Below are 14568 nucleotides of genomic sequence, written 5' to 3'. Positions count from 1 at the left end.
CTCCTTGCTATACACAACCTTCTTTAAGCTGGCGTGCATGTGTGCTTTTTCTTGGGGAGTTAAACCATCCCTACTGTCTCAAGAGACTGATTTTCTAGACTAACCTCTACTCCCATCTGTGCTTGCTAGGTTTAAGCTTGGCAAATATGTGATTTCAATAAAGGTCAGGAAAAGTTGTTCTATTCAGAGGCAGGTATTATTCAGCTGCGTGCCTCTTCTTGTAAGGATGCAACACAAAACTTGCTTGAACTACCCTTGAAATAACAAATGTAGGAAGTGGAGTGGGCAGGGGGCAGGAACGGGTCGTGCAAGTCAATCATGATGCTTTTTACCTATTTTTCTCCGAGCATTACCTCACATACAGCAGTAGTTTTAGTGGGAGCATCTTAACTCTCAGGACATTGCCAACTCAGTCGCTTATCAAAGCATTTGCTCATCAAAGCCTCCTTTCCACAGAAAACACTGACAGTTTTTGGTAGACAGAGCAGGGCAGAGAATTCTGCACACTTACTCATTTCTGAGCTTATCGCCCTCCATCATGCATCTGAAAAAGGCATAAGCTCATCTCCCTCCTCTTTGCAGGCCTAAGCAAAAAGTAATATTTGCAAAAAGTAATATCTGTAATATTTGACTTGGCAATGACAGACTAGACAGCTGTACAGCTTTCTCCTAAAGCTTTTACAAACTTATGTTATGTTGTTGTGTGTGAACAGGCAACCCCACAGATCTCAAAGACGAGAAGAAGCCTTACCCGTATATAAGCATCCTGGTGATGTTTAGCAAAGTACAGCATATTGTCGAGGGCTAGCATTCCTGGAGGGGTCTGCGTAAAATCCATTGCTGGGTTTACATGATTCTGTAAAAAGATAACAAGATCACTCAATTACCACCTTTACAAGAGCTGTCAGCTGCCCAGTGAAGTGCACTGTGTTAGCATGCTGTGACAAAAAGTCCAGTAACAGAGCTCTTTTTGCTGAGCAGAAAAATCTTAACAAGGAAATGGTCCAAGCCTCAAAGAACTTTAAAGCCAAATGCAAACACTGAGGTTGGCATGTCAGTCATTCCCTTCTGTAGCTATGGAATGGAGTTTCCCAAAGACTGACTGCTTTAGAAGCACGTATCTCCAAGTCTGTCAGTTGGGGTCAACTGTCCCAACTGTGTCCCCTCCCAACTCCTTGTGCCCCCTCCAGCCTACTTGCTGGTGGGGTGGGGTGAGAAGCAGAAAAGGCCTTGACTCTGTGCAAGCACTGCTCAGCCACAGCTGAAACATCCCTGTGTTATCAACACCGTTTTCAGCACAAATCCAAAACATCGCCCCATACTAGCTACTATGAAGAAAATTAACTTTATTCTAGTCAAAAACCAGGACAGATAGGTTGGTTTTAGCTAGTCAATAATTTATAGTCACATGAAAGATCAGAAGTATTGGAAAGCAAAAATTATACATGAACACAACTGCTGCAACTTTAAAAGCAGACAAAGATTTTGAAGATGGCATGCACAACTTGTTCATTTTATATCTCTGGCTTAGGAGATATGGTGTACAAGCAAAACAATCACAGGCTAAACATTTTGCAATATGGAATCCTAGATTTAATATGGAAATATCTATGCAGTAGATGTTTCAGAAGGGTAGTAGTCTAGGACAGGAAAACAAAGGCTTACTGAGTTGTGTTTTCCAAAAACTCATCTTTTTTAAACTTTTTTTTTTTTTTTTACATTCATCTGAATGACAAAAGAAGCCCTGAATGGCTAATTCCCCAACTCCACCTTCTGTCTTCCAGATGCGATATATTTATCAGTCAGAACATTTAAAATCAGTACAAGACTGCTTCACGCATGTCACAAGCCCAGCAGACTTCAGCTTCTTGGAGAAGAAAACTTCCCTTCCTACAATTTTCAAGCATTCCCAAAAGTGCATTTTAAGAGAGGCTGAGGCTGGCAGACACACAAAAGCTCCCACAGCTGCCCTAAACCCAACATGAGTATATTAGCAGGACCTTCTATACATCTGACACCACCTTCATTTTGGGCATAAAGCAGAAGTCCTGGGGAACATCACTTGATGCTTAGCCTTACCATGAGGTCCATTTCCTTGAGAAAGCTCTTGGGAAGCTGCCTACAAGGAACCATACAGCACCAGTTTTACAATACCTTTTGCAAGTAGAACTTCAGCATAGGGCTGCACATACTCTCTTGACCCCCATGCTATAGCATAGCACAGGCAGAGTATACTTGGACAAATACCTGGCAAGCAGAGAGAGTATCAAGACCCATCTACCTTTCTCCAGCTATTAAAATACTAGCACTCATTTTGCTGGTGTTTAGAAAGAATGTTAAAATAAAAGCAGGACACTGAAATAAAAAGGCTGACCTACTGTTGCTTGAATAGTTCTTTCCTTCATCCCATTCTACATCTCAAATTATATAGACAAGTCAAGAGAAAACAGCAAGGGCATGAGAAATCTCACCACATTTAGTAAGGATAATTCATTTTGTCTCTTACCATCACTACTAGTTCCATGTTCAATCAGAAAAGCCACCTCTCCATCACTTACTATTTTTTCTCCAAGTCAAGCCTATAAACCCAGCTATTTTCAGTTGTTTGAAACAAAAGTTTCTGCCACTTTGGGTGCCAGGATAACTAGGGCTTGATCTTCAGCTCCGTTAAGTCAAATAACTGGACGTCTGCCAGCTGATGGTAGCTGAGGTTCCACAGGACAGTTCTGGCATGTGTGAGACAATACATTATCTTCAATTATTCTTCAAATTCAAAAAGAATGCCAGCTGCTTTGTTCCCTTCCTTCTTCCTCCCTCCCCCTAAAATCATCCTTTTCTTAACATGTTGAATGTTTGTGGTTGAAATTTTAATTTACCGAGAGTGGGTTTAGAAATGAGATACAAAGCTAAATTATCTAAAATGCTGTAGTGAATAATTCAGAAGTATGCAAACACCCCCACCCACAACATAATTTATTAAATATATGGAACACAACGCTTCAGGCATATTAGTTGCATCTGTTCAGTATAACCTCTATTGCATTTTTCTCTTTCTAAAAAGCCAAGAGTAAGAAATACAAATGGAACAACTTTGTTACATCCAATTTTTCAGATAATTTTTTATTTTTTCCACTAGACTGAGTAATATCTGTGCATCTTTCTGCTCCAGCATCTGAGCGGTATTTAGCAGCTTATGCTCTTAAACTAAACATATTAAGATACCAAAAGCATCAAGAATTTGTTAGCCAGCTTAGTAGTGTAGTGTGGAAATGAAAATCCATTCCTCTGGATAAGATATAAACCCAAAATCATGTCTGCTTATGCCATTTAAAAAAATAAATAAATAAAAAAAATCACACGGCACGTTTCACAAGATTACAGCTATTCTGGATAAATTCCAGTGCAGTAATTTTATTCAGAGAACCTAGCATTCCCATGCAGTCCTAGCTGTGTAAAGCTTTCTTCTCTGTCCTGAAAGGCTCCACTGTCTTACTTTTGGCTTCCAAGGCAATCTCTGAGGGATGTATAGATTTCAGTCATAAGAAAGTGTGCTCGCACCGAGATGCCTAATCACAGCAATGGTGTACTGTCTGTAGGTAACTGGAATAAGCACCACTCTTTCCTTATATTATTCCTAACAGTATCTTCCACATGAATATGCTGGAGCATAGAAACCATGGATTTCCTCACATTCCTAGCCTATTAAGGTACAAACTTTTTATTTCTGTCTTGACAGATATTGATGGCTTATCACAGATTTTGCATCAGTGTATGTACAGCTATGTAAATCAGTTGCCAAGTCATGCTAGTTTGCCCTGAAAGCTGCTTGCAGTAGGTGCTAGACCTTGTAATAGCTGTTCTACACAGAAAAGCAAACTTCTGTTTTCCCAATCCCAAAGCAGCACAGGTGAAACGCCATTCTGCACACCTCACTTCTGTAGGTTTGTATGACAAAAACACTACCGAAGTTCCCAGGGAGGAATTAGGACTGTAAAAGAACTGATAACAGAAGAAATTCAGAACACCTGAAAAGAAAGAGTCCAATTTCAATGGTGTCGATCTAAAATGAACCCTCTCAAAACTGGTCATATTTTTTTGTACAGAAAAAGGAACAATCCGTCTACAAAGATAGTGCCAAGGACAGTAATCACTTTCTCCCATCTTCAATTACTTGCACTTACTCATTTTCTTTTTCCTTTTAAATCTAAACCATGGTTATGTGGGCTAGGAAGGAAAGCAATCACCTGGTGCTACAGCACCTACACAAAAACTTTCCCTGGATCAAATGAGGAAATCAAAGTAGTATGTATATGGATGTTTGTTCCTAAGAACTTAAGACCAAGAGAGTGGGAACTTTTTAAGTGATGTTCACAGTGAATTATGAATTGATAAACTTATGTTGGAAGTATCAACGAGCACACAACCTCACCATTTACCCCTTCCCTAAATAATCCTGAAGTTTTGCACGCAAAATGTTCCCATCTGTTCATTTACACAGGAATTACAAATATGAAAAAATCCTAGATTAAAAAAAGAAATTGTGAAGAGGTAGTCAGCTAAAATTCTTAATGAGGAAGTAATTTTGTCTTTTTATTTAACAGCACTATATTCAATGAGATGATGATGCACACAACTTCTACCATCCAATTTAATAAGACATAACAGTGACTTGGGAATTTTCAACTTCTATGTATTCAGTGAAAGCAAGAACTAACAAACAGATTTGTTTTTCTCTTGATAACTCTTTAAATATGCAAATGCACATTTTTTATTTCCAAAGCCAATTTTTTAAATTTTCCAACAGAACTGTATGATAGAATGAAAATATATGTGGAAGATCCCTCAATTTAAAAAAAATAGTAGTAATAAAAACACTGTCTACCTCAAGTCAGAAGTATCCAAAGCTCAGCAACTCTCTGTCTTTGAAAGAATAAGCAGAAAATCTTTTAAGACACTTTTAGTGCAAGTCATTTAAATCACATCTCCGTTACCCCACCACATGTAAAGAACTCCAGTATATTTCTACTGGATATAGTTTTTATAGAGAATTACAAATTAAGTTTGCATACAACAATGGTAGTTTTTCCTTTAACTAACATATGTCTAGCTTTTTCCAGCTTCGTGTTTCAGCAAATATTTGGCCATTTCTACCTGCTTAACTTTTCTTTTTCTGTAATAACAGCTTTGCTATACGTATTAGTAGACTGCAAATGTCATCCTCCAATAATAAAACTCAGTCCAATCTACGTAACATGTTAAGCAACAGCCTTTCTGGATCAAGTTTGACCTCACCAATATAAAACAGACCTTCTAAATAGAAAAGAAATCATAACCAAATCTGCACAAAATTTGCCCTATAAATGATTAAAAAAAAATAAATCATAATTTGACTACTGTATTCCCTGAGTTCACTGAGCTACTAGGTAATCTCATGTAAAGCACCACAGAGCTCTACGTAAGTCACCACCAGAAATCTGACCCAATCATGAATGGATGCTATGGTGGTCAGAATTGCAAAAATCTGAATGTTATGGTGGCCTAACTAAATCAGTATAAATCATCAGATGAAACATAACAGGGCATGTCAAAAGACAAGCACTGTGTTTTTTCAGCCATGAATAAATTATACATTGTAGAGCAAGACAAAAAGCTCTTGCATAATTCTTTGTATTTTATACATACCTATATTACAGTTTTACAGTTTCATGGAGCTAATTTAGATTCCAAGATCTTAAGCCCTATGAACTGTCAATAGTTTAAAAGCCTAAAAGAATCTAAAACGAGTGCTATAACTTAAGAGTGATCACATCTTGTTCAATGCATGACAACTATGAATGACATTTCAGGTTTTATTTTAGTTAACAAGGACAGACTTTAAAGTTGGATACATGTTTAGCACTTCACAGATTGTTGACTTCTTATTATTGAAGTAATGTTTTTTGGGCAAATGAAGTCATCAAGCAGTAACAGGTCATGTAGTCTCTCAGCGATATTTAAAATGAATCAATGGGACATTGATGGTCATTTCAATTACGTTTTTTCAGCATGGGAAATTACTACCAGATATCTCTCAGTATCCACTAAGTTTACAGAATAACTGAATAAGCAGTCAAACATCCACTAGCAGATCTAGCTAGACTAGGTCGACAAACTAAAGCCACACTAGCTTATTACTACTCCACACTTGAGATTACCAGTTCATTTAACAGCCACGCCAGCAGACCCTGACAGGTTTCCTGGCCCACGCTTTTGGGCAAAGTCACTCCACTTCTGATGAAACTGCTGCTGGACAAGGCATGAGCTAATCCAGACAGCTTTGACTGCAGGGGATTAGGGAGCGTTCCCAGGAGACTTTCTACAGGCACAACTGAAAGGGTGTGAGGCAGGTATCCCTCCAGCCAGGGCAGCTGGAGAGCAATCAAGGGCTACAGCTTTTCAGGCAGCTCCAGCTTTTCCAGAATCATGATGGAAGTATGCTACCCATGTGCTGGCCAGCAAGCAATTTTTGTGTTGTTTGAACTACAGCAGTCAAGAAGTACACCAGGGTAAACTGGCATGGAGTATCCCCAACCTAAAAAGAAACAGTGTTATAAATATAGCCCTTTTTATGACCTTGGAACATGTCAAGAGATCAACTTGTTTAACAGTGTCATTAAAGCAGTTTGCCTTTTCTACATAGATAAGGATCTAAGGCACGAATTCTCAGCCTGTCCAGCAGGTTAATTATCAAGCTAGCAAGAAGACAGTGAGGTGAGAAAACAGTGTGAACAGTGCTAGCAGGAACAGCAAGCCAATAAAATTAATACATAAACTTGAATATTTTAAGTAAATACAGATTAAATGTTTGCAAATAGATGGAAGTCAGACATAGCAGAATCAAAATCTACCCTGAGTAATTTTATCTCTGTGAATCCTATAAGATGTAAAAATTAGACTTGGTGTTCTTAAGTCCAACTGTGGCATGAAAAGCCTCTTTTGAGTTCAGCTAAGCTTAATGTCTGTTGAGTAAGGTACACTGTGACTACCACTCGTTATTTAAGCATAATGGCTGGCACTGTTGGCATATTGGTATACAAGCATTAACGGTCCTGACTGATGGTTCAAAGACTACTTATTAAGCAGAAATTGAGAGCTCTTCAACAGGCATTTTGTATAAAAGTTAAGGAAATGATACAAAATAGTTAACAAGTGTACATAAATATATATTTTGGCATATGGCCAAAAGACACGAATTGTATAGCCTATCAACGAGAAATAAAAAGGCCTAGAGAGTCTTTTTCTAAGTAAAATGAAAGGTTCAAACCCAAGTTATGCCAAATTGTGAGCTGCTTGAATTAGAGTCTTCTAAGCATAAGACTATTAGGAGAGCATCTTTTTGATTGTTTTAGTTACACTTCAGGCAGTTTTATCTAAACTTGACCTTTCTGACATAACATTATTCTCTGTAATTAAGGGGCATTATTTAAAACACCTTTCAGTTGTGGTTTCTTTTAGAGAAAAATTACTTAAATTATAAGCAATCTAGTAAAATTGACATGACCTGCAATGTATGCTTGCAGTCCAGAAGCCCAACTGTATCCTGTGCTGCATCAAGAGAAGCGTGACCAGCAGGTCGAGGGAGGGGATTCTCCCCCTCTACTCCACCCTCATGAGACCCCACCTGCAGTACTGCGTTCAGCTTTGGGGTCCCCAACATAAGAACAACATGGACCTGTTGGAGCGAGTCCAGAGGAGGGCCATGAAGATGATCAGAGGACTGGAGCACCTCTCCTATGAAGAAAGGCTGAGAGAGTTGGGGTTGTTCAGCCTGGAGAACAGAAGGCTCCAGGGAGACCCGATAGCAGCCTTCCAGTACTTAAAGGGGGCCTACAGGAAAGCTGGAGAGGGACTTTTGACAAGGGCATGTAGTGATGGGACAAGGGGTAATGGCTTTAAACTGAAAGAAGGTCAGTTTAGATTAGATGTAAGGAGGAAGTTCTTCACTGTGAGGGTGGTGAGGCACTGGAACAGGTTGCCCAGAGAGGTTGTGGATGCCCCAACCTTGGCAATGTTCAAGGCCAGGGTGGATGAGGCTTTGAGCAACCTGCTCTAGTGGAAGGTGTCCCTGCCCATGGCAGGGGGTTGGAACTAGATGATCTTTCAGGTCCCTTCCAACGCAAACCATTCTATGATTCTATGAAAATTAGGGTAAAAATAATGATAAGAATTTTCCTGAGGATGTGTATCTACAGGGAACCCACATGAGAAGCAGCCCACTTAATTGCTGCAGTTGCCTGTCCCATACATCATCACTCAGAAGACTTGAGTGAAACTCCAAATGGGATCCTTCCTGCTGTAACAACTATCAGCTCCAGTAAAAGGTATGATGTTTACATACAATGGTCGGCATGGCACAACGACAGAACAAGAAGATTGGCACTCCATTTGTGCAGTGAATTATACTTCCCTTGGAACTCCATTAATAACAATAACTGCAGTGGCTGGGGGCATCCCTGCATTCTCACAAGCCACGTTGCTTTGAGAATGGTGAGCTTTGCAAGGAACCTAAACCCAGTGCCAAGTATCATAAAGATAAGTTGGGATAGGTCTTGCTCTCCTTTTACATATTTCTGTACAAGGTTTCACATTTTTCTTTTTCAAGCAAGCTACCCAAAATGGTTGTCGTGCAAAAGGAAAGGGCCAGGCTGTGTTTAGTTAAAATATAGAGTAGAGAAAAGTCAACCCTGTGTCTAAGAAAACTCCACTTCAAAATGAATCAGAATCTACTGGCTGCCTGACAGCCAGATACAACAGCTATCAAAATTTAAAACCAAGGAACTTAGCTGAAATATCATCTGCAGCTAGGCACATGGACTCGCAGGCCTAGGTAAAAAAGCCTGCTGCCAGTACGGAGCTCTGGGGTTCACACACTGCCACTTCTTTTATTACCTGTGACCAGGTCAAGTTTCCAGTAACCACAGAGGACAAGCTGAAAACTAATCTACAGTAAAGGAACTGTCAACATCTATGATATTTTAGCTACCTTTGTATGTGAGGTTGTACATCCAAAATGACTAGCTCTATGGTCAAATCTTCCTTCTGCTTGAGGTTCAAACAGCCAAGCTTTGTAGATACCAGAGACAGGTATGGAAAAAAGGATCAATCCCTCATAAAAACTTTGAGTCTGTACTTCTGTCTTAAGTCAACAATAGACTATGCCCATCCTACAGCATACCCTTATCTGCCCTCAGTAGTGAGGTAATAAAAAAAAATAAATTAAAAAAGGACAAAAACCCACAGCATCCATTTACTGGGGAATTTCAGTTCACTTGACTTCCATTTTTCTTTGTCTCCCTCTACAGAAATGTGAAGTCATTGTGACTAGAGCTGTGCTCTGCAAAATGCAAATACGTTTTGCATGTCTGGGTATTGTTCTGCTCCGCCTCCAGTTTCCTCCAGACAGACATCAATAAGAGGATGGAGCTGCACCAAAATGTAGGAAGACTTAAGAAAATGAAGTCATTTTTAAAAGAACACATACCATTGCCACTTAGGTAGGGGCTGTGTAACAAGCTGACTACATTGAACAATCAAAATATTCAGAACTCAGATACAAAGGTGTTTTTAATTTGGGGAAATAATTCAGTTATTCACAAATGAGTTGCTTTTCTCCCCCTGGTCTTTTAATTCATTCACAGGCCTAAGTTAATGAAATCACATATTCAAAGAGGATGTCTGTAATTCTTTGTAACTGAAGAAAATCTAAATACTTTGTGTGCTATGCTATTCACTGTCCCTTAAATCTTACAACAGGCAAAAAATACCCATGAGGAATGAGAGGAGGGGGAACAGAGAGATATGTACATTTAAGTAACATGCATATCTGCATGCATACATACACAGGAAAATTGCATAGGTTTAAAAAAAAGCTATTTGCACTAACATTACATTGAATTTACACTGTTTCACAAAACTACCATCACTTCAATATCAAGCAAGGGTTTGCGTGAAATCAGCTATCCAAGTCAAGCCTTGTGAAACAGATGAAGCCCACACCACAAATGAAAAGACATCATTATGTCTGACCCATTTTGGGGGGCCTGTTTCTTCATCTTATTTTTTTGTACACAAATTCTGAAGCACAAGCAGTACATAATATCCAGAGAAAGATGTCCAAGATCCATCTCTAAGAGAAGGAGTCAGAAAACGATTAGCAGTAAAAAAACTCTTCTGTCATGATAACACTTGAAACAAACTACTCAGCCCTACTACATTCAAATCCATGGAGCCTGCCTGCCCCCACGAGTTTATAACTGGGATACTGATAGTAAATGAGCAACAAACAAGAAAACAATACAGTAAAATCATACATAATATATAAAAAAAATAATGCCAGAAATGCAGTGTCCCATTGCCCCTAATTTTAAATTAGCACATTTACATTTGTTAGTGGATTTTCTTCAAAAGAGGCGTACTTTTTCAAATCACAAGGAGTTTAAGATTTTTATCTTACAATTTCACAATTAAAAATATTGGAAGGGTATAAAAATATAAAAAACCTTTTATCCTTGCTCCACAAAATAACAGAACTTATCCTGTCATTAAGAAACTGATTTAAAGGATGATTCCTCCAACTAATATTTATAGTAAGCAAAAAGTGATCAAATAAAGTATTTTAAAAAATCAAACCATAAAATGTTTGAGATTATACAGAGTCAGTTCATTCCCACAGGCACACAACCACAGACATTTCATTCTGATTAGTTTTAACTTCATTCTTAAAGTGATATTGAAAGGTCAGAAAAGGTTGGTAGCCCATCAAAATGGAAGGTTTTCTAATTTATTTTTTTTTCTTTCTTGCTTGCTTTCTTTCTTCTAAATCTGTTCTCCTCTGGAAGGACTAAAACTAAGAGGAATTCAGCAGTATACGGTAAAAGGCTGGTTTATTCATTCCAACAATGTGCAAATTGTTGGATGCCCATAGCTCCTGACAAACAATCCTGGTAAGTCACATGCAGCTAGCTGCATGGTAAACAAGAACAGCAGTTTTAACATATGGATTTGCTGGCCCCAGTTGTTGGCCACTGTAACAATGCATGTGACCCAGGTGCCTCCTTCTGTGCAATTACTGGCTCAGATCAAAGTACCAAGTTTATATAAACTTAGTAGCTCCTCTAATACGCAGATATCATCCATTGTGTGTGTTATAACCTCAGGCTTTCCTGGTTACAACTGATCCATTTTTGTTAGTAAAATAAACTTTCTCAGGTTTTCTCCCAGCCATTTAAAACTTTACGCCTCGACGATTTCTATATTTCTGCCTCTCAGGTTTGGACAGAGATTGATGCTTTGCTGCTCACGTTTGCAGAACATGGCCTGAGCTGACAACCAAACATAAGTTTTTCTGATTAGATCTTTAACTACATTTACAAAATGTCACCTTTTACAGATTTGCAGAGACTGCTGGGGAAAAAAAACCTAAAAAAAAACAGATTGCAAGAAAGCATCCCTGTCACAGGGCCTACACAAGGCTGAAAAACTCCCAGATGCAGGAACAAACTATTATTTCAGAGGGGAAAAAAAATATCTCACCAGTAACTGTCAGACAGAAAAGAAACTCTACTTACAGTGCATTGTATAACAAACTGTAACATGCAAGCCAAATTAAGTAACTTTTTTTGCCCCCAGAGGTATCATTTATCCTGAACATCAAACATCTGCTGGCATTCAACTGAGATATAGGAATTTACAGCCCAGAACAGTTATTTCTACTCTTTCTAAGGCTGAAATGATTCTGCACCCATCCAAGTGAGCTGTTGAACAACTTTTGTGAACAACCTACATCTGGTATGACGCTAGTGCCCTCTGCTGCACAGTATTACAAATTAGTTTGCAGCTTTCTTTTAAAATGAGGTTCAGCTGTACTCCAAGTAACATCAAGCCATATAAATACAGTAAATCAAGGATTTCTATCTTCAGGTGAATATTAAAAGAAAAACAATCCTGACAGACATATAGTTTTACTGTATGTCTTTCTAAGTATTCATTTAGAAAACATTCTGTGAGACTGCCATGTGGAGCTGCATACTATGAAATAATCTAAAATATTAAGCTAATAAAATTAAAACATTCCTTTGTTTTTCAACAAGTGAAATGGACACTTTTTTTTTAATCAGAAATAAAATTAAAAAATCCCTTTTCAGACTGAATTATCTCCATATAGATTCAGGAAATTTAACTGTAAAATTAACAACTGGGCTTTCTGATTGCAGCTCCTCCAAATGCCAGTGTAGACTAGTAAAACCCTCAGTTATATCTTTAGTATCATCATCAGTTCATTTATATTTCCTTCCTCTTCCATTCTGTTTTTCTTTTCTTGTAGTCCACATATTTTGTTCACCTTTCTAGTACAGGTTGCAGTACCTCTACTTGTTGTTGCTCTGCCAGAGATCTATCGAGTAGCAATGTTCACAGAAACGTTAGGGAAGCAAGATGTCAAAAGCAAATGGAAACCTGAGAAAGATGTTTAAATTACAAGTAAAACTGGTTGTGCCACCTGCAGGTCAGGTGGTTTGATACTTTCCATTTTTAGACTCTTTTGCTTCTGATACTTTACAACTCTTAAGTGTTAGGACAGAATGCCTAACATCTTCTTTAGGTTCAAATGCCTTAGCAAGTTTTAGCACATTATTTGATCATTTTTAGGAATGTTCTACTAAGCACTGTATTGCTCTTACTAAATCATTTTTCACACAACTGTTTTGTCAAGGAACACCAGCCCACCCATGCTATGCAGGTAAAACATCTGGTTTAGTAAAAAAACTTGTTCTTGTGTCAGTCTTGAAATTCCTTTGGAATGTAGGCTACATTTGGCCACATTATAAAAACCTCAGAATGAACTGAATTTAACAAGTCTTTTTGGAGCACACACAGTTTTTTCTGAAGACGCTGCACGTCCTAAGCATTCCCTGACCCCATCTTCAAGGCTTAGAGAAAAACCAAACCAGGAATGAAGTGGAAAGAGTAGCTAAATAGAAGGGCACACAGCAATAGTGAGAGAAAAGGGTCAAAATCAGACATTTGGGAGTGGGGAGGCTTAGAGGAAGAAGGAGGGCAAGGATGGTAGGGTAGTGTCCTGGTTTCAGCTGGGATAAAGTTAATTGTCTTCCTAGTAGCTGGTACAGTGCTATGTTTTGAGTTCAGTATGAGAAGAATGTTGATAACACTGATGTTGTCAGTTGGTGCTAAGCAGCGTTTAGTCTAAAGTCAAGGATTTTTCAGCTTCTCATGCCCAGCCAGCGAGAAAGCTGGAGGGGCACAAGAAGTTGGCACAGGACAGAGCCAGGGCACCTGACCCAAACTGGCCAACAGGGTATTCCATACCATGTGACATCATGCCCAGTATATAAACTGGAGGGAGTTGGCTAGGGGGGGATCGCTGCTTGGGGACTAGCTGTGTGTCAATCGGCAGGTGGTGAGCAATTGCCCTGCACATCATTTGTACATTCCAATCCTTTCATTATTGCTGTTGTCATTTTATTAGTGTTACCATTATTAGTTTCTTCTTTTCTGTTCTATTAAACCGTTCTTATCTCAACCCATGGGTTTTGCTTCTTTTCCTGATTTTTGTCTCCCATCCCACTGGGTGGGGGGGGGAGTGAGCAAGCGGCTGCGTGGTGTTTAGTTGCTGGTTGGGGTTAAACCACAACAGGTAGAAACCAAGACAGATGGGAAGGAGTACTATAATTATCGGCCTAAGGCTGAACAAGAGAGAAAGATCATGACAGAAATGCAGAGCAAAGTGTAAAGGAGAAGAAAAGCAGAGGCAGACAGAAGAAATACTGCACATGCATGTAATTAAGTGTAACAAAGATGGAAGGGAATGAATTAAGGCTTTAATGACTATCTTATTTCTGCCTTTTCCTAAACATTCAATTTTGCTGCTTTTCTAGTACAAGGTGGTGCTGCACTTCCGGTGCACACAATATTAATAAAATATACAAGCATTTCAAACATTTACATCAGTTTAGATGTTTTCATTGGTTTAAGATCAGTAATACTTGAGGTCCTGGGCTGTTATTCTCAGTGACTAGATCTTGTTCTTGTGATATTCCTATACACAGCAACAGGATTATACAGATAAATGTTACTCTGAAAACAGGAATGACAAAACTGGTCCTCAAGTTCTGTTTTGTCCCAAATACTTCCAAATAAGTGTTTACGAAAGCAAATACTGTAGTATGAATCTCCAATTGTCTACTTAAAAGGAGATCCAACCCTGAAAGCAGCAGTTGCTATACAACTACACTCTCTCATAACACCTAGAAATAAGTATGTATGATCAGCCTTCACCTTCCAAAACTTACCCTGAGGAATAAATCAGTAATGGCTTATTTCCAAAACACCCGCTGAAAAATGTGAGCTTCAAAACTGAATGCCAGAATGGAGAGTGAAGCTTGCAAGCAACAGAGAAAAGCAACCTCCAAGTGGTCCTAAGGGTTAAAATGAGAGAATAAATGCTATATACATTCCTGTCTTACCCCACTGGTTCAGTATTAAGGGAATTTCAGTGCCAAAGGGCAGACAGTG

General features: G+C 38.8%; 1 protein-coding gene across 3 annotated transcripts in view; it reads right to left on the bottom strand.

Moving 5' to 3' along the window:
• Positions 1-14568, bottom strand: part of ELMO1 (engulfment and cell motility 1) — a 311101-nt gene that overhangs the window by 166742 nt on the left and 129791 nt on the right. For all 3 annotated transcript variants that reach the window (XM_049816140.1, XM_049816139.1, XM_049816138.1), the window contains exon 15: positions 752-856. In XM_049816140.1, the coding sequence (XP_049672097.1) occupies positions 752-856 (105 nt within the window). The remainder of the gene's footprint in view (positions 1-751; positions 857-14568) is intronic.

Source organism: Accipiter gentilis, chromosome 14 (assembly GCF_929443795.1).
Source record: "Accipiter gentilis chromosome 14, bAccGen1.1, whole genome shotgun sequence".
NCBI lineage: Eukaryota > Metazoa > Chordata > Aves > Accipitriformes > Accipitridae > Astur > Astur gentilis.
This window is presented reverse-complemented; position numbering and strand designations above follow the sequence as displayed.